The following is a 20,910-nucleotide window of genomic DNA, read 5'->3' as shown; positions in this document are numbered from 1 at the left end:
CCTCTGCCTCTGGACACGTCTATATATATACCTGTACACCAGTCAGTGCTCTGTGTATCTTGAGTGGGGCTCTACTCACTGACCCAAATCCTACACCCGAGAATACAAGCATGTGTCCCTGGTTCAAAATCATCTTCTTTTCGTTGTCAATCAACTAAGCAAGCATTTTCAAGTCGAGGTCAATGCGGGGTCTTATTGAAGACTGTGTGTGTGTGTGTGTGGGGGGGGGGGGGGGGGGGGGGGGTTGTCGAAGCCACTGTTGCGCATCATCCTTTATCCCATGCCTGTGTGTGGTTGTGTGTGTATGTGTATGTGTGTGTGTGTGTGTGTGTGTGTGTGTGCGCACGCTTTGTCCCCTTCTGTCCCCTAGTCTGACCCAGAATTCCAGCTCATTACTGATGCACAGTGAATCCATCCGTTCCCTCTCTTACACAAACCACACAACACAGGAATGTGGCGTCTGGGGAGCTAACGGCAGCAAGCCCACAACAACACTGTGACCACGGCCATGAACACCGCGTCTTCATTAAAAGATTTTTTTTTTTAAAGTGGAATAATTACATTCAAAATTAAAAAAAAAAAGGGAATCACTGCCGGAAAACGCAAAGAAATGTTTCACATTCTGAGAACGTGCTGCTGCTGCGTATGATACCGAGAAGGGTTTTTGAACGTGCATTCAGCTGATGTAGTGAAACGTACGTTCTTCAAACCTAATAAAAAGGAAAAAGCTCTACACAATAGACGCCCCCTCTACTAATGTAAATCCAACGACGGCAGCTGGAGCAGAGGAGAGTAATGAGGCGGGCAGTGGAGGGGCGAAACTGAATGAAATACTCATTTTAACCCCCTTCCCTCTGGTAGAAGACTCCAAAGTCTCAGGTGTAGGACATCTCGTTTTAAAAACAGTACATATCCCAAGGTTGTCCGTCACCTGAACTCAAGTTCAAATGCACAGGCACTTTGTACCATAAGGGCTAGCACCAGCCGACAGGCACTTTAAGGCAATATGCACTTTAAACTGGAACACCAAGCTTTTTTAGGTACTGTAGCATTCCTTTATTGTTTGTGTAATACTTTTATTGTGGGGATTGCATTGCATGTATTCTTGTGTGTTTTTATAGTGTATGTACTGTATGTTTGGCACCACAACAAATCCCAATCAACCATGTGTTGAAATGGCAATAAAGTTTTCTATTTCTATTTATCTGTGTGTACGCGTGGAAATACACACACAGCAGTGTGTCTCAAACTCAACAATGAGTCCGTACAGGAATCAAAGTGATACGGCTCCCCTACAGGGAGGATGAGGTTTAAGCTGAGAGATCAACAGATGGTTGGCGATGATCATAGTTAATCAGAGTGGAGCTCTAAGAACCCACCATGAGCCTGTCTGGTGAAGCTTTAAATGTCAACGGCAGATGTCGAGCCAACTGTGAGACTCATTCTAGCAGTCACAATATACACAAATAAACCCCCCAAAAAATTAAAACATTCAGCCACCGCCTTCAACCGTCGTGTCACACAAAAGGGGTCGCCATGGTGACGAGCGAGAAAAACAGTTGGAGGTGGCGGACGCTTCAGCGGGCTGGTGTGTGTTATAGAACAGAATAACAAAAATGTAAACAGTGGGCCATGTGTCAGTTGGTAGTAATCTTCCTAAAGTCCGCACAGCGCTAAGTACCCCAACCAGGGCTCGAGCTCAAGGACCTCCCGTCGTCCCGGAAACTAACTGCACGTTCTGTGTAGCACACACAGTTCTTAACTCATTCAGAGCCACGCCCCTTTGACCATGGGCTAGCATGCCAGTAAGGAAGTCAATGGGAGGACAGGGAAATTTGCGAACACCTAAACTATATCTTAAATTATGGCTATGGGTCTAAAACACCCCTCACTTATCAATGACTTGCTTGCAGTCAACATGTACGAAACGGATTGTTTTTTTCATTGGTACATTTCCGTTTTATACCGTTTTGAATAGAGTATCGTTTTGGAGATGTCTAGTATTTCCAGAGAAATTCCGCAATAATAGCCCTTTACTGGAATACACAAAACACGTTGTCATTTTTCGGCTGATTTATTAATAGTTTTCAAATAAACGCTAGATTATCGATAGTATATGTGTACTTATGCACGCTAGAGAAGCGGGCTGAAAATCGATTATCCATGCCGTGGATACGGCTAACGTTACGCACACACACACACACACACACTGCGATGGCGGAGAAAAAAACATCCGATTAACCCAAAACTGGTAACATAAGAGTCCTTACCTCACATCAGATGTTCTGCAAAAAGATTAATCAAATTCCTGATCGCCATTCCAAATATTGATTGCGTTTATTGATCCAACGTTATAGCACCAAAACACATAATCGAAAGCTGCTCCGAGCCTCCCCAGTGAATGTGGTAACAGATTGCCCGAGAAGGGAAACCCCGGGAGCGGAGTTTTTTTCTGATGTACAGTCCCACCCAATCCAATCCAATGATGTGCAATACCATCCGGGAGACGATAGGCCGCGGTATTTGCCCTTTTCGAGCTCAGACCCATTCCCAATGATGGATGAAAAATGAATGGATATTGCTAATAAAAGAAATAACAATTAAAACCCGAGTTTTCTCTGGGTCTTGGCACTCAACGCATGGCGAGTTAACCCGACTAATCTCGTGGTTGGCACTGAATGGGTTAATAAACCTCCTTGACAATACAAAAAAAAAGGAAAACGACCCTGCCTGTCAAATGAGCCATACTATTGTCTCCATAGCTATAATATAGAATATACGATGGGTCTGCAAAGATCGTGAAAATTGTCAAAAAAGCTGGCTCCAGGGAGTAAAGATGAAAAAACAGTGTGGCAGTCAAAGAGTTAATAAACCTCCTTGACAATACACACACCAACGATAACGCTAGGTAAAAATTCTGCAACAGCTCAAATCATGTTACTAAAAGGTTCGACACACCAGCTAACCAGCTAGCTAGCTAACTTGGTAACATCGGTAATGTTCCGTCACTTGAAAAACATTTAACGTTATGTCCCGGGACAATTTATGTTTAGCTAGCCAGCAAGTAGCAAGCAGACAAGCGCTCTCTGTGTGCATCAAGTGTGTGCGACAGAACCGGAAACCGCATGTGCCTACTCTGTCCATTAACTAATGATAGAAAAACGGGACGATCCACGTTCATTTTGGGACGGTCCACGTTCATTTCGGGACGGTTCTGGGAGGATCTTCCCAACAGGGCTACTGCCGAATACCCCAACACAGCTACTGTTAAATACCCCAACACAGGAACTGCTAAAATACCCCAACACAGCTACTAATAAATACCCCAACACAGCTACTGTTAAATACCCCAACACAGCTACTGCTAAATACCCCAACACAGCTACTGCTAAAATACCCCAACACAGCTACTGTTAAATACCCCAACACAGCTACTGCTAAATACCCCAACACAGCTACTAATAAATACCCCAACACAGCTACTGCTAAAATACCCCAACACAGCTACTGCTAAATACCCCAACACAGCTACTAATAAATACCCCAACACAGCTACTGCTAAAATACCCCAACACAGCTACTAATAAATACCCCAACACAGCTACTGCTAAATACCATCACAGATACTGCTGAATACCCCAACACAGCTACTGCTAAATACCCCAACACAGTTACTGCCAAATACCCCAACGAGGTTACTGCCAAATACCCCAACGAGGTTACTGATACCCCAACGAGGTTACTGCCAAATACCCCGGCATGGCTGAGGAAGTACAGGGGTTAGATGAGCTTAACCCCCTTAGCCATGGCCAAAGGAAACCCAGTAAACAGGTCCTTTCCATAATAAAATATTGGAAGGAATAATAACACTTCGGTGGATGACAAATGCAATCGGCATCGAGAATAACAACACAAAAATCTTACGTCAGTTTAGCATTACATATGCTAAACTAAATATATGCAGGGAAGGTTTCAGTTAATAGTAAACAGGTGCCGGATCCCATCAAACTCTAAATGAATCACTCATGTTGTATTCTCTGCATTTTCCACCCATATGAAGTCCTGGAACTACACGTTAACTATAAGCAGATACACAGGGCCAATCCATCCATTATGGATATCATACTGTACATTTAAGACATGAAGTTATACGGTCATCAGATGAAGAATTATTAAGATACAATTATCAGAGGCGGCTGGGTGGTGCAGCGGACTAAGCGCTCGTCACCAACGCGAGGGACACTGGTATCGAATCCGGCTGTCAGCGTTGCCTCGGGCTTGGCCGGCCGTCATACTGGCTCAATTGGCAGAGTCAGCGGGAGGGAAGCCGGTGGGTGGGTCCGGGTCGTTGTAAACAGCGACTCCTACAGTTCGGTCGGGGCGCCTGCACAGCCAGGGAAGGATCTGGAGGGAGGTAGTGTGACCTTCCACACGTTACACTCTCCCAGTGAGAGTCCGCGCTGCCAGGTGAAAAGAAGCGGTGGGCTGGCTACACATGTGTCGGAGGAAGCATGTGATAGTCTCCGCCCTCCCAGACCGACGGTAGGGGGTAGAGTGCGCAACGACCAGGAAGGGGATTGGGAATTTGCATAACAACTAACATAGGGAGGGGAGAAAAACGGAAAAAGAAGGGGGGAAAAAGATAAAAAAAAAATATATATATATATACAATTATCAAAATAACATGATTAAGATAAAATGTCTCCATTAAGAGAGATGTAGGTGTGCAATTTTGATTTGTTGCTCTTGTTACATGACTCTAGGTATTGGATCCTAGTATTAGGAATATTCTCAGATATATCGATACCCTACTTTAGCCTGGTTTATCTATCCCGATATCTTATACCGGTATTGGGGGGCGACAGTGCTAGAGCGGTCTACTGAGAGCAGGAGGGGTGTGTGGAAGGTGACCTCGGGGGAAGACCAGTGTTCTCCATGCTTACCCGGCAGGCACGTGCACACATAGAGCCCAAGGGGTGCTTGAGCACCTGCGCTTTTGAGCCTCATAAAAAAGTGCCCATGCATTGCGCATAATATATTATAGACTGCCCTTCCAACTGAAAAAGGTCAGGATAGAATCAAAATATTAGGTAAAGAGAGAGAGATGCCCTGTATTCCATTGCAGTTTGCTTTTTCTCCCATTTTCTATATTTTTCTCCCATCCCAATTTCGTATCATCCAATTCAACCCTCCCCTGTCACGGACGCTGTTTCTTGCCTCCCACAAGCCGGCTGCAATGTGGACTAAGTCATACATAGCACAAGTCCCCTCCGGTACTTGAGGTAACAGCAGTCGCATCTTTTCACCTGCGCAGCTCGATCTCTCAGTGGCGAGGAGTAACGCGTGGGAGGGCTCACGCTGCCCCCGACACTTCCTGATTCTGCTGCGCAGGCGCACCAACCGACCTGTAGGAGTCGCTGTCCACAACGCCCGATCCCCACCCATCAGTTCCCCACCCTCTAATACGGCCAATGTGTATTAGTATGAACGACCAGCTAAACTGAAAGCAATGTGGAGCGCTGGGCTCGAACAGGCAAGCCCAGTGTCTCCGTCATTCGTGGCGAGCGCCTTGCCCACTACGCCACGTAGCCGCCCTGCGGACATATATATTTTATGCATAGCGTGGGTGGTGATGATGATGATGATAGAAACCGCTGTGGCCCATACAGTTGAATGCTGGTATGCCTTCACCATACGGCCGTGTTGCTTTGCATTCGCATACAACCCCCTTGTATGCAGCAATAGGTGGCGACACTACAGACGGTTAACCTTTCACTGCCACACTACAGACGGTTAACCTTGCACTACCACACTACAGACGGTTAACCTTTCACTACCACACTACAGAAGGTTAACCTTTCACTACCACACTACAGAAGGTTAACCCTTTCACTACCACTACTGTATAGGTTAGTCTTCTAATGTTTTAAATTTATGTGTTTTGTGTTATTGTCGTGTTTTTCTTGTGGCCTAACAGCCCTGGGACCATGACAGAAATAAGGGTTTTACTCTCTCATGTTATCCTTTGGATCCTTGTTGTGTGTTTTTAATCCATCAATAAAATAAAATCAAAGCAGACCCACAACAATATTGGGATTTTAAATCAATAAAGCCATAAAAGTTCATGTAAAAATACTCAACACGTTTGTTAATGGCATCAAAACCACTCTCAAAGAACACCTAAAGGCAAATCTTTCCTGTGACAAAATGGCATCCAATGTAATAAAAAAAGTCAACCAACGAACTAGATTCTTGTACCGGATCTCCTCTCTGGTAAATAAGAATACCTGAAGACTCTGGCAGGAGCACTCATTCAAGGGTACTACGACTATGCTTGCACCTCATGGTACCAAAGCACCTCAAAGGCGCTAAAAACAAGATTACAAACATCACAAAACAAACTGGTCAGACTACTACTTGACCTTACCCCCAGAACCCACCTCACCCCTGCCCACTTTGACAACCTAGGATGGCTTAGAGTAGACGACAGAGTACAGCAACTTGCAATGGGCCTGGTCTACAAGATACACTATACGACTAAGGTACCCATGTACATGTCAAAATACTTTCCAAAGGTCAGTGAATACCACAACCACTACACCAGAGGAAGCTCAACAAATCATGTTAAACCCAGATTCGGCTCAAACAAGGGACTCAACACGTTTCGCAATTATGCCACATCAATGTGGAACACCCTACCCAAAGCTGTAAAGGAATGTGAATCCCTACCCACATTCAAAACCGCTCTTAAAGAGCACCTACGGGAGGCTGCAATTTCGAAACTGGTGGTGCCCAAACCCCCCACCACCTCCTAATAGACAGTCTCCTCCCCACCGCATGTATATATTCTCTCCCCGCCGTATGTATATTTCTCTCCCACCCACCCCCTCCAAATGTACAGTCTCCACCCCACCGTATGTATATTTCTCTCCCACCCACCCACCCCCTTCTAATGTACAGTCCCCTCCCCATCATATGTATATACTCTGTCAGGATCTAGGGGTAACAGTACTGTATATTTGAATACCGTTTATGTCACAAATGTATCAGTACTAATTACCTATATGTCCCTATGCCATAAATGTCATGTATGTTGTGCATGTCATAAATGTCTATATGAATTGAAAATGGGGGACCCTGATGGAAACAAGACAAACGTCTTTCTCAGGTCTGCATCCCCTTAACAATTGTATGTATTGAGCCGTACTGTATTGTACCCATTCTGCAATCTGTTAAATAAAGTTTTCATTCATTCATTCATTCAGACAGACTTTAGCACTGAACTACACGCCAACAATAAAGATCAAAGAAAAATACAAAATTAAATGGGACATGGACAAGATCAAGTACCTACATTACAAGAGGGATGGAGGGGCGGTTAGGTGGCCGAGCGGAGATTGCGTTTGTCACCAGCCCCGGAGCTGTGAGCTGGATTCGCCTGTTCGAGTCCAGCTCACAGCTCCGGGGTTGTCACCAGCTTGGCTGGCCGTTCACACTAATACAATTGGCTGTATTAGAGGGTGGGAGAAGCTGGCGGGGTGGGTCCGGGTCGTTGTAAACAGCGACTCCTACAGTTCGGTCGGGGCGCCTGCTAAGCGCGGATAGGACTCGAGGGGATAGTGTGGTCCTCCCACACGCTACGCCCTCTCGATGAGAATCCACGCTGCCAGGTGAAAAGAAGCGGTGATTGGCTGGACGTGTGTCGGAGGAAGCACGTGGTAGCCTCCACTCTCCCAGATGATCTGACTGTGCGCAGCGACCAGGAAGGGACTGGGAATTGGCATACGACTAACATTGGGATGGGAGAAAATCGGAGGAAAATTGAGGGGGAAAAAAGACCAATAAAAAAAAAAAACAAGAGGGATGGAGGGGTTATACGATGCAAACTATACACAGATCAATCAGAAAATCAAGAGAGACCTAGAAAGATGGACAGTAATGCCCCTAGATTTCAGCTCAAGGATCGAAATCATTAAGATGAATATATTACCAAGGTTACTATACCTATTTCAGTCTCTATCTCTACCTATATTAATACCACAAAAACAATTCAGGGAATGGGACAGACAGATATCAAGATTCATTTGGGGGGGGGGAAAGGCCAAGGATCAGATATGTGACTCTACAACTACCAAAGGAAAAAGGAGGAATGGCAGTACCCAGTTTAGAAAGCTATTACTATGCAGCACAGCTTAGAACAGTAGCATGCTGGTGCAATGTGAATTATGAAGCCAAATGGAAAGATATAGAAACCAAAAGAGAGGGATTCAAATTGCAGGCACTGATAGGAGATAGGGAGCTGTTCAGAAGACAGGAACTACTACTAGACCCAATTACCAAATTTACTATAAACATATGGAACACAATAGTAAAGAAATACAAGCTAGAAAAAGAATCCAAGATACTGAGATGGATAACACACGACAACAAATTCAAACCAGGGATAGAAGAACATGGGTTCAAAAGATGGGAACGGGGAGGATAACAGCAATATGTACAATGATAGAAGGAGGGGAGATGCAGACTCTACAAAAATTGAAAGAACGATTCGGACTAGAGAATAGGGACCACTTTAGATATTTACAGATTAGAGACTACTATAACAAGGAAATAAAGCAAGATAGAGACAAAGAACATAATGGGGTAATTAAGATAATGGTAAAATCATACGAAGGAAGGAAGGGAAGGGTGATATCAGCACTATATCAGGCAATAATGGACAGTAAGGGAAATACAACCTTGTATATAAAAGAAAAGTGGGAGAAAGAGTTAGAAATAGAGATAACAGAGGAGGAATGGTATAAACACATGTAAGATACAACAATCAACCACAGGATCAAGGATATAGAGGGAGTTTGGGTGGAAAAACATAATTAGATTCTTTATAACACCAGAAATACAGGGCAATTACACACCAGCAAAGAAACGTTGGAGGGAGTGTGGACAAGAAATAGCGAACCACACACACATATTCTGGAGATGTCAGAAAATAAGGCACTACTGGGAAAAGATAGGAGAGATAATAAATGAAATAATAGGATACGAAATCCCCCAGGAAGGCCAAGTGTTGTATCTGAGGAACCTATCACAGGAAGGAATTCAAGGGGAAGACAAATACTTGATTAAGATACTAATAGTGGCAGCCAAAAAAGCTTTAACTAAACTGTGGTACAGGGTAGAAGCGCAGACGAAGGACCAATGGATAGAGATAGTAGAGGGGATACAGGAAATGGAGAGAATCACACATCTGCTGAGGCTGCAAGAAGAGAAGTTTGCATTGAAATGGGAAAAGTGGGAAGAATATAGGAGGGGAAGTAACGACATCACAGAGGTTTGAAAAGGATACAAGGAAATGATGAAAAATGTAAATAAAGGATGCAAATATAGAATGGACCGAAGGACCCATGCCATACTTTTTGTTTTCCGTTTTATTTTTATTTCTTGTTGATGAGTCTTTATAATTTTGTATGTGGAAATGTATTGTCTATGCATGTTGTTGAAAAAATGAAAAAAAAAAACGTAAGTAAAAAAAAAAAAAAAAGCAACGTGCGATAAAATGCGTACTTTTTTAACGTTTAATTTTTTCTGTAGTTAGTTCATCGAAATAAACGCGATAAAGTCCCAGCCCTACAAATAACTTATTTGGAACTTTTGTTTGCTATTTTATTGAAATTATGTTAGCAAATGGCTTTCTTTATTGCAATTTGTTTTGTCTAACCGTCTCTACTCTAACCCTCTCTACTCTAACCCTAACTAACCTTACTGTCATCATGCACTTGTCCTAATAAACTAACCTACACTGTAGCACTTAACACTTTGATGAACATCGTTACTCAGCTGATAGAGTTGTGCCCTTCCTGCTGCCCTTCCTGCTGTCTTGTTGTACAAAACGTGTAAGTCGCTTTGGATAAAAGCGTCAGCTAAATGACTAAATGTAAATGTAAATGTAAATGCTTACCGGGAGCAGGGGGTGTGTGGAAGGTGACCTCGGGGCTATAGGGGCTGAACATGGAGTTGCGACAGCTGCGGACTCTGAAGGCGTACAGGCTGTCGGCGTCCAGCTCGGAGACGACGGTGCCGGGGCCGTACACCTGGTCCGTGGCCGTCCAGATCCCACTGTCCTCGCCTCTGTCTTCCTGGGTCGGGGACTTGCTTGTTGGTGCCCCGCCTAGTCTATGGGTTAAAAGAAAAAGATTTAAAACAAATGACAAACGAATAATGCAGATGAAGGGGAGGTTAAAGGAGGGGAGGTGCAGGTTAAAGGAGAGGAGGTGCAGGTTAAAGGAGGGGAGGTGCAGGTTAAAGGAGAGGAGGTGCAGGTTAAAGGAGAGGAGGTGCAGGTTAAAGGAGAGGAGGTGCAGGTTAAAGGAGAGGAGGTGCAGGTTAAAGGAGAGGAGGTGCAGGTTAAAGGAGAGGAGGTGCAGGTTAAAGGAGGGGAGGTGCAGGTTAAAGGAGAGGAGGTGCAGGTTAAAGGAGAGGAGGTGCAGGTTAAAGGAGAGGAGGTGCAGGTTAAAGGAGAGGAGGTGCAGGTTAAAGGAGAGGAGGTGCAGGTTAAAGGAGGAGGTGCAGGTTAAAGGAGAGGAGGTGCAGGTTAAAGGAGAGGAGGTGCAGGTTAAAGGAGGAGGTGCAGGTTAAAGGAGAGGAGGTGCAGGTTAAAGGAGAGGAGGTGCAGGTTAAAGGAGAGGAGGTGCAGGTTAAAGGAGAGGAGGTGCAGGTTAAAGGAGGGGAGGTGCAGGTTAAAGGAGAGGAGGTGCAGGTTAAAGGAGAGGAGGTGCAGGTTAAAGGAGAGGAGGTGCAGGTTAAAGGAGAGGAGGTGCAGGTTAAAGGAGGGGAGGTGCAGGTTAAAGGAGGGGAGGTGCAGGTTAAAGGAGAGGAGGTGCAGGTTAAAGGAGAGGAGGTGCAGGTTAAAGGAGAGGAGGTGCAGGTTAAAGGAGGGGAGGTGCAGGTTAAAGGAGAGGAGGTGCAGGTTAAAGGAGAGGAGGTGCAGGTTAAAGGAGAGGAGGTGCAGGTTAAAGGAGAGGAGGTGCAGGTTAAAGGAGGGGAGGTGCAGGTTAAAGGAGAGGAGGTGCAGGTTAAAGGAGAGGAGGTGCAGGTTAAAGGAGAGGAGGTGCAGGTTAAAGGAGGGAGGTGCAGGTTAAAGGAGAGGAGGTGCAGGTTAAAGGAGGGGAGGTGCAGGTTAAAGGAGGAGGTGCAGGTTAAAGGAGAGGAGGTGCAGGTTAAAGGAGAGGAGGTGCAGGTTAAAGGAGAGGAGGTGCAGGTTAAAGAAGAGGAGGTGCAGGTTAAAGGAGAGGAGGTGCAGGTTAAAGGAGGGAGGTGCAGGTTAAAGGAGAGGAGGTGCAGGTTAAAGGAGAGGAGGTGCAGCTTAAAGGAGAGGAGGTGCAGGTTAAAGGAGGGGAGGTGCAGGTTAAAGGAGAGGAGGTGCAGGTTAAAGGAGAGGAGGTGCAGGTTAAAGGAGGGGAGGTGCAGGTTAAAGGAGGGGAGGTGCAGGTTAAAGGAGAGGAGGTGCAGGTTAAAGGAGAGGAGGTGCAGGTTAAAGGAGAGGAGGTGCAGGTTAAAGGAGGGGAGGTGCAGGTTAAAGGAGAGGAGGTGCAGGTTAAAGGAGGGGAGGTGCAGGTTAAAGGAGAGGAGGTGCAGGTTAAAGGAGAGGAGGTGCAGGTTAAAGGAGGGGAGGTGCAGGTTAAAGGAGAGGAGGTGCAGGTTAAAGGAGGGGAGGTGCAGGTTAAAGGAGGAGAGGTGCAGGTTAAAGGAGAGGAGGTGCAGGTTAAAGGAGAGGAGGTGCAGGTTAAAGGAGAGGAGGTGCAGGTTAAAGGAGAGGAGGTGCAGGTTAAAGGAGAGGAGGTGCAGGTTAAAGGAGAGGAGGTGCAGGTTAAAGGAGGGGAGGTGCAGGTTAAAGGAGGAGGTGCAGGTTAAAGGAGAGGAGGTGCAGGTTAAAGGAGAGGAGGTGCAGGTTAAAGGAGAGGAGGTGCAGGTTAAAGGAGAGGAGGTGCAGGTTAAAGGAGAGGAGGTGCAGGTTAAAGGAGAGGAGGTGCAGCTTAAAGGAGAGGAGGTGCAGGTTAAAGGAGAGGAGGTGCAGGTTAAAGGAGAGGAGGTGCAGGTTAAAGGAGGAGGTGCAGGTTAAAGGAGAGGAGGTGCAGGTTAAAGGAGAGGAGGTGCAGGTTAAAGGAGAGGAGGTGCCGGTTAAAGGAGAGGAGGTGCAGGTTAAAGGAGAGGAGGTGCAGGTTAAAGGAGGTTAAAGGAGAGGAGGTGCAGGTTAAAGGAGAGGAGGTGCAGGTTAAAGGAGGAGGTGCAGGTTAAAGGAGGAGGTGCAGGTTAAAGGAGGGGAGGTGCAGGTTAAAGGAGAGGAGGTGCAGGTTAAAGGAGAGGAGGTGCAGGTTAAAGGAGAGGAGGTGCAGGTTAAAGGAGAGGAGGTGCCGGTTAAAGGAGAGGAGGTGCAGGTTAAAGGAGGAGGTGCAGGTTAAAGGAGGAGGTGCAGGTTAAAGGAGAGGAGGTGCAGGTTAAAGGAGAGGAGGTGCAGGTTAAAGGAGAGGAGGTGCAGGTTAAAGGAGAGGAGGTGCCGGTTAAAGGAGAGGAGGTGCAGGTTAAAGGAGAGGAGGTGCAGGTTAAAGGAGGTTAAAGGAGAGGAGGTGCAGGTTAAAGGAGAGGAGGTGCAGGTTAAAGGAGGAGGTGCAGGTTAAAGGAGGAGGTGCAGGTTAAAGGAGGGGAGGTGCAGGTTAAAGGAGAGGAGGTGCAGGTTAAAGGAGAGGAGGTGCAGGTTAAAGGAGGGGAGGTGCAGCTTAAAGGAGAGGAGGTGCAGGTTAAATGAGAGGAGGTGCAGGTTAAAGGAGGGGAGGTGCAGGTTAAAGGAGAGGAGGTGCAGGTTAAAGGAGAGGAGGTGCAGGTTAAAGGAGAGGAGGTGCAGGTTAAAGGAGGGGAGGTGCAGGTTAAAGGAGGTTAAAGGAGAGGAGGTGCAGGTTAAAGGAGAGGAGGTGCAGGTTAAAGGAGAGGAGGTGCAGGTTAAAGGAGGTTAAAGGAGAGGAGGTGCAGGTTAAAGGAGAGGAGGTGCAGGTTAAAGGAGAGGAGGTGCAGGTTAAAGGAGAGGAGGTGCAGGTTAAAGGAGAGGAGGTGCAGGTTAAAGGAGAGGAGGTGCAGGTTAAAGGAGAGGAGGTGCAGGTTAAAGGAGAGGAGGTGCAGGTTAAAGGAGAGGAGGTGCAGGTTAAAGGAGAGGAGGTGCAGGTTAAAGGAGAGGAGGTGCAGGTTAAAGGAGAGGAGGTGCAGGTTAAAGGAGAGGAGGTGCAGGTTAAAGGAGGGGAGGTGCAGGTTAAAGGAGAGGAGGTGCAGGTTAAAGGAGGGGAGGTGCAGGTTAAAGGAGAGGAGGTGCAGGTTAAAGGAGAGGAGGTGCAGGTTAAAGGAGAGGAGGTGCAGGTTAAAGGAGAGGAGGTGCAGGTTAAAGGAGGGGAGGTGCAGGTTAAAGGAGAGGAGGTGCAGGTTAAAGGAGAGGAGGTGCAGGTTAAAGGAGAGGAGGTGCAGGTTAAAGGAGGGGAGGTGCAGGTTAAAGGAGAGGAGGTGCAGGTTAAAGGAGAGGAGGTGCAGGTTAAAGGAGAGGAGGTGCAGGTTAAAGGAGGGGAGGTGCAGGTTAAAGGAGAGGAGGTGCAGGTTAAAGGAGAGGAGGTGCAGGTTAAAGGAGAGGAGGTGCAGGTTAAAGGAGAGGAGGTGCAGGTTAAAGGAGAGGAGGTGCAGGTTAAAGGAGGGGAGGTGCAGGTTAAAGGAGAGGAGGTGCAGGTTAAAGGAGAGGAGGTGCAGGTTAAAGGAGGGGAGGTGCAGGTTAAAGGAGGTTAAAGGAGAGGAGGTGCAGGTTAAAGGAGAGGAGGTGCAGGTTAAAGGAGGGGAGGTGCAGGTTAAAGGAGAGGAGGTGCAGGTTAAAGGAGAGGAGGTGCAGGTTAAAGGAGGGGAGGTGCAGGTTAAAGGAGGGGAGGTGCAGGTTAAAGGAGGGGAGGTGCAGGTTAAAGAAGGAGGTGCAGGTTAAAGGAGAGGAGGTGCAGGTTAAAGGAGAGGAGGTGCAGGTTAAAGGAGGGGAGGTGCAGGTTAAAGGAGAGGAGGTGCAGGTTAAAGGAGGAGAGGTGCAGGTTAAAGGAGAGGAGGTGCAGGTTAAAGGAGGGGAGGTGCAGGTTAAAGGAGAGGAGGTGCAGGTTAAAGGAGAGGAGGTGCAGGTTAAAGGAGAGGAGGTGCAGGTTAAAGGAGGGGAGGTGCAGGTTAAAGGAGAGGAGGTGCAGGTTAAAGGAGAGGAGGTGCAGGTTAAAGGAGGGGAGGTGCAGGTTAAAGGAGAGGAGGTGCAGGTTAAAGGAGAGGAGGTGCAGGTTAAAGGAGAGGAGGTGCAGGTTAAAGGAGAGGAGGTGCAGGTTAAAGGAGAGGAGGTGCAGGTTAAAGGAGAGGAGGTGCAGGTTAAAGGAGAGGAGGTGCAGGTTAAAGGAGGGGAGGTGCAGGTTAAAGGAGAGGAGGTGCAGGTTAAAGGAGAGGAGGTGCAGGTTAAAGGAGAGGAGGTGCAGGTTAAAGGAGGAGGTGCAGGTTAAAGGAGAGGAGGTGCAGGTTAAAGGAGGAGGTGCAGGTTAAAGGAGAGGAGGTGCAGGTTAAAGGAGGGGAGGTGCAGGTTAAAGGAGAGGAGGTGCAGGTTAAAGGAGAGGAGGTGCAGGTTAAAGGAGAGGATGTGCAGGTTAAAGGAGGAGAGGTGCAGGTTAAAGGAGAGGAGGTGCAGGTTAAAGGAGGGGAGGTGCAGGTTAAAGGAGGAGGTGCAGGTTAAAGGAGAGGAGGTGCAGGTTAAAGGAGAGGAGGTGCAGGTTAAAGGAGGGGAGGTGCAGGTTAAAGGAGGGGAGGTGCAGGTTAAAGGAGAGGAGGTGCAGGTTAAAGGAGAGGAGGTGCAGGTTAAAGGAGGGGAGGTGCAGGTTAAAGGAGGAGAGGTGCAGGTTAAAGGAGAGGAGGTGCAGGTTAAAGGAGAGGAGGTGCAGGTTAAAGGAGAGGAGGTGCAGGTTAAAGGAGGGGAGGTGCAGGTTAAAGGAGAGGAGGTGCAGGTTAAAGGAGAGGAGGTGCAGGTTAAAGGAGGAGGTGCAGGTTAAAGGAGGTTAAAGGAGGAGGTGCAGGTTAAAGGAGGGGAGGTGCAGGTTAAAGGAGAGGAGGTGCAGGTTAAAGGAGGAGGTGCAGGTTAAAGGAGAGGAGGTGCAGGTTAAAGGAGGGGAGGTGCAGGTTAAAGGAGAGGAGGTGCAGGTTAAAGGAGAGGAGGTGCAGGTTAAAGGAGGAGGTGCAGGTTAAAGGAGAGGAGGTGCAGGTTAAAGGAGGAGGTGGAGGTTAAAGGAGAGGAGGTGCAGGTTAAAGGAGAGGAGGTGCAGGTTAAAGGAGGGGAGGTGCAGGTTAAAGGAGAGGAGGTGCAGGTTAAAGGAGAGGAGGTGCAGGTTAAAGGAGGAGGTGGAGGTTAAAGGAGAGGAGGTGCAGGTTAAAGGAGAGGAGGTGCAGGTTAAAGGAGGGGAGGTGCAGGTTAAAGGAGAGGAGGTGCAGGTTAAAGGAGAGGAGGTGCAGGTTAAAGGAGGGGAGGTGCAGGTTAAAGGAGAGGAGGTGCAGGTTAAAGGAGAGGAGGTGCAGGTTAAAGGAGAGGAGGTGCAGGTTAAAGGAGGAGGTGCAGGTTAAAGGAGAGGAGGTGCAGGTTAAAGGAGAGGAGGTGCAGGTTAAAGGAGGGGAGGTGCAGGTTAAAGGAGAGGAGGTGCAGGTTAAAGGAGAGGAGGTGCAGGTTAAAGGAGAGGAGGTGCAGGTTAAAGGAGAGGAGGTGCAGGTTAAATGAGGAGGTGCAGGTTAAAGGAGAGGAGGTGCAGGTTAAAGGAGGTTAAAGGAGGAGGTGCAGGTTAAAGGAGGGGAGGTGCAGGTTAAAGGAGAGGAGGTGCAGGTTAAAGGAGAGGAGGTGCAGGTTAAAGGAGAGGAGGTGCAGGTTAAAGGAGGGGAGGTGCAGCTGACGTGGAGGTTAAAGGAGCAGAGGTGCGGAGGGTTTTCCTAAGCCTCTGTACATGTGCTCGTCTAATCCCTGCTCTCTGACATTCTCCTCTGTAAAATGTATACAAAAAATGTATACCCGGCTGCCCTTGGGGGGGGGGGGAAGGACAACGGGATGGGTTAATCGCAGAGACGAATCGCATGCATGCCGATTAATGACCTGTGAGCAGGTCCTAAATTATTATTATTATTTCCCCCCCCGCTCTGAAACAGCTGCATATAAATATGTGGCCTAGTTTTGGACACAATACAAAAGGATGTGGTGATGGTGACGACTCCAGACAGCTGCGGGAACAGCAGAGCTGACATAATGAATCACAATGCATTACCGGCTTCAACCAGTCCTGGGGCCTCATTCAGAACAATTGCGTCGCAAAAAAACTGCTTGGAGGGATTGGGAAATAGAGATGTGAACGGTAAAGGTAGACTAATGTAGAAAATACAGGATATACAAAGCCTTGTATGTGTACTTCACTGTAGGCAAACCTATGATTGACCCGATTTAGATCATGTTCAAATACAGTTTGGAAATTGTGTTCTATAATCATTGTGCCATGATTTGACATGGGGAACATCTTCATCTTAAATAAAAAATAGAACCAGTAAGGGATAAAACTGAAGGGACAACCATTTTTAACCCCCAACTGTGATATAATCTGAGATTTCCATTTTCTTTTTCAATTAAATAAAATGTTAGTCATTTCGATGCACTCCCTTGCCTCAATAGCTATTCCTCAAACTAATTGCAACTATAATCATGATTACGTGGATTACGTCTGTGTGTAATGATGCACACAGACAGATGGAAGACAGCTGCAGAGTCTGGTGAGAAAGTGAGTTGAAGTGGATGTGCTCGCTCTTGTGTGCATTGATGTCAGGATATAATGAACTAATTAAAAGGATTGCTAAGAATGTGTACGAGACAATGTTTCCAATTACCCTGCTGTACGGCCTATGCTGCTGGTATAGCTGTTACTATGGCAATAAGCCTGTCACAAAAAAATCAAAAATCAAAACTTGAGTGCCATATCTAAAGTGATTCCTCACCGAGAGTAGAGGACTCGAGTGTCATATCTAAAGTAGGGATGTCCGATATTATCGGCCTACCGATATTATCGGCCGATATTGGCATTAAAATGTGATATCGGGAAATATTGCTATCGGTTTTCAAATTTTTCTTTCTTTCTTTTTTACATTTCTATAACCTTTATTTACCCAGGCAAGCAAGTAAGAACAAATTCTGATTTTATTTATTGTCAAAAGTATGCATAATGTTTTTTTTGATCCACTTTTTCTCCCATTTTCTATTTTTTCTCCCATCCCAATTTGGTATCATCCAATTCAACCCTCCCCTGTCACGAACGCTGTTTCTTGCCTCCCACAAGCCGGCTGCAATGTGGACTAAGTCATACATAGCACAAGTCCCCTCCGGTACTTGAGGTAACAGCAGTCGCATCTTTTCACCTGCGCAGCTCGATCTCTCAGTGTCGAGGAGTAACGCGTGGGAGGCTCACGCTGCCCCCGACACTTCCTGATTCTACTGCGCAGGCGCACCAACCGACTTGTAGGAGTCGCTTGTTCACAACGTTCGATCCCCACCCTTCAGTTTTCCCTCCCCGTAATACGGCCAATGTGTATTACTGCGGACGACCAGCTAAACTGAAAACAATGTGGAGAGCTGGATTCGAACACGCGAATCCTAGCGTCTCCACACTGGTGGCGAGTGCCTTGCCCACTACACCACCTAGCCGCCCAAAAAGTATGCATAATGTTATGTTAATTCCACAACAAGACATATGTAATGTTAATTACCTGAAATTATTCAGTTTTTTGGGGGGGGAAAACCCTGCATATATCGGTATCGGTTGATATCGGTATCGGAAATTAAGAGTTGGACAATATCGGTATAGGTAAAAAAGCCAATATCGAGCATTCCTAATCTAAAGTGATTCCTCATTCCTAAAGCGGAGTATATTATGAGAAAGACCCGTGACATAAGACGGCTCTAAACACCTAAAATACTGCTGTGCTGAAGCACTGACTTTTTTGTATGTGTATCTGCCAATTTCATGATTTTATATGTCTATTTTATGTGTATCAATGATAATCAAACCGTAAACAAAGAGGCCTATTAAGATGTTAGATCCTAATGTGACAAAACCATGTGATTTAATGTTCTATGCCTCACCTTGGCTTTGTCTATTTTGCTGCCATCCATCTGGTGTCTAATTCTACGTCTGCACTTTATGCTCTTGATCTGCCAATTCTGTACTCATTTCAGGCCCGTCTTTTTTTTTTTTTTACTGCTGTGAAGCACTTTGAGCTGCAATTCTTGTATGAAAGGTGGTGTACAAATAAAGTTCATTATTATCATTATTATTCCTACATACACATTAAAATTTAGTGTGGATTGTCCACAGAATTATAATATGAATGGCGGCCCCTGGTCCTACCTGCGGTACTCCAGGACCTGGTGGTCTGTAGGCAGGTGGTCGTCAGCGAGCCTCCAGCAGATAGTGGCCTCGTTGTAGACTCTGCTGTGGGAGAGGTCGATCATAGGAGGCTCTGGTACTGGAGGAGGGAGACACAAAGAGACGAGACAATTCATTATGACCACATTTAGATTAGCGGGGGGGGGGGGGGGGGGCAACCTGCACATCGGGAGCAATTAGGGGTTAAATGTCTCGCTCAAGGACACTTAAGACACGCTGGCCGGGAACCTTCCGACTACCAGACGACCGCTCTACCTCCTGAGTCACGGTCAGCCCTAGACACATTATTTTCAAGGTTATAATCCAGGGTATCTGCTAGGGGTGTAACGGTACACAAAAACCACAGTTCAGTATGTACCTCGGTTTCGAAGTCACGGTTCGTTACAGGTTTTCGGTACAGTGGGGGAAAGTTTGGCTTTCCATGTTCCACTCAGGGGTGATGTAGTGTGCAGTAACTAATTGCTGTCAACGAATATTCTATATTGAAATTAATAATAAGACTTGTAAAAAAAATAAAAATTATAATAATTATATTAGATTGTGAAAACAAAAACTGCCCCCGGTGGGCGGTCGTTAGTGGTTAACATACTGTTGTATTCGTTCGGTACACAGCCGTTCGGTACGGTATGGTACACTACACACTGAAACGGTTCGGTATGGATACGTGTACCTTTACACCCCTACTATCTGCAGGTTTCAACAACTTAAATTTAAAGTTTTTAAGACCTTAACACTTTCAGTGCCGAGCCGTGTTTTCCTTTTTACCCCGTTGATGCCACGGTCCACGGCCCATGTAACGTTAATATCGCCTAATCTATGTTTTAAATTATGCTATGTGTCTAATCTGCCCATCGCTGATCAAAGAATCATTTTCCAGTCAACATTGGCAAAGCAGATTGTGTTTTTATCGCTTCATTTCCTTTTTATAGCATTTTGAAAACCACTCGGTTTCGAAGAAAAAACAACACATTCCATGATAATCGCCTTTTACTGGAATATTCCAGAACGTTATCATTTGTCGGTCTATTTATGAATCGTTTTCAAATAAACGCTAGATGGTCGATAGTATATGTGTGCGCATGCACGCTCGTGCCGTGCGCTGATAATCGCTGCTATTATTTCCTCATGGCTTTTACAGTGAAACAGCCATATCACATATAGTGGAAACGCTTATATCTCCATGAAAACTAGTCTGATTATCCTAACACTGATAACATAGATTCCTTACCTGACATCAGATGGTATCCAAATGGTATATTCCAATTCCTGATCACCATTCGAAAAAATCGATAAGTATATTGATCCAACGTGTGTACAGTATAACCCATGATCGCCGCGGCTCAGAGGCTCCAGAATGAACTCTGGTAACTCCGGCTAAATGGGTGAGAAGTCAAATGTGGACTGGAATATTTTTTTTCCCCATCCATTTTCATTGAGTCCATTCCAAAAGGGTGATTTACCATCTGGGAGACGATAGGGGGCGCTTTTTTCACATCTGATCGCCGGCGGCCCCTGGATCTCCAACGGTAGGCTCGCGTGATGCAATATGATTTCAGATCGCTAATAATAAAAAAAAAATCGAGAAAAGCCGTGACGTGGCTTTCAACGTCACGATCGTAAACCCGAGATTAGCCGTGAGTGGCGCTCAAAGTGTTAAGACCACTTAAGAGCAACATTTTATACCAATTTCACAACCGGCACAAAGCAGCCTGACCACATCACACCAGTGCTGGTTTCCCTGCCTGCACTGGCTTCTTGTTCGCTTCACGGTTGATTGTTAAAATTCTGTCGTTTGTCTTTAACACTTTGAGTGCCGACAACGTGTTATGTCGTTATTTCGCCCCGACCGTTGAAGGCAGGCCATTTGATTACACTGGTGGATGTGTGGGGGGGGAGCCTACTGGCTCCACTATGCTGGCGAGCCGTCTGATGAAGAGGGAAGTGATCGCGAGATGGAAAGCAGCCTGGAATATATATTTACAGCAGCCAATAATCAATCAATAAACGCGATCGATATTCGAAATGGCGATCAGGAATTGGAATAATCTTTTTGGAGAACATCTGATCTAAGGTAAGGAGTCTATGTTACCAGTTTCAGGATAATCAGAGCTGTTTTCACTGAGATAACAGCGTGTCTCTATGTGTATATGTGTGTGTGTGTGTGTGCTGTTGAGGAAATAAGAGAATCGATTTCTCAGCTCGCTTCTATAGCGTGCATAAGTACACATATACTATCGATAATCTAGCGTTTATTTGAAAACGATTCATAAATAGGCCGACAAATGACAATGTGTCTAGTGTATTCGAGAATATTCCAATAAATGCCGTTTATGACGGAATCTTTCTATTTTCCTGAAGTTTTCGAGAAAACTATAGCTTTTCGAAATGCTATAAAAAGGATTAAAAAACA

At 46.2% G+C, this 20,910-nt stretch overlaps 1 protein-coding gene across 1 annotated transcript in view; it reads right to left on the bottom strand.

The window, feature by feature from the left end:
- The window catches only part of trim36 (tripartite motif containing 36), a 129,623-nt gene that overhangs the window by 26,624 nt on the left and 82,089 nt on the right, over positions 1 to 20,910 (bottom strand). The window contains 2 exon segments of the mRNA XM_084323357.1: positions 9,959 to 10,173; positions 18,462 to 18,579. Of these exon segments, the coding sequence (XP_084179483.1) occupies positions 9,959 to 10,173; positions 18,462 to 18,579 (333 nt within the window).

This window comes from Notolepis coatsorum (genome assembly GCF_963971535.1).
Source record: "Notolepis coatsorum genome assembly, chromosome: 10".
NCBI classification, from domain to species: Eukaryota; Metazoa; Chordata; class Actinopteri; order Aulopiformes; family Paralepididae; genus Notolepis; species Notolepis coatsorum.
This window is presented reverse-complemented; position numbering and strand designations above follow the sequence as displayed.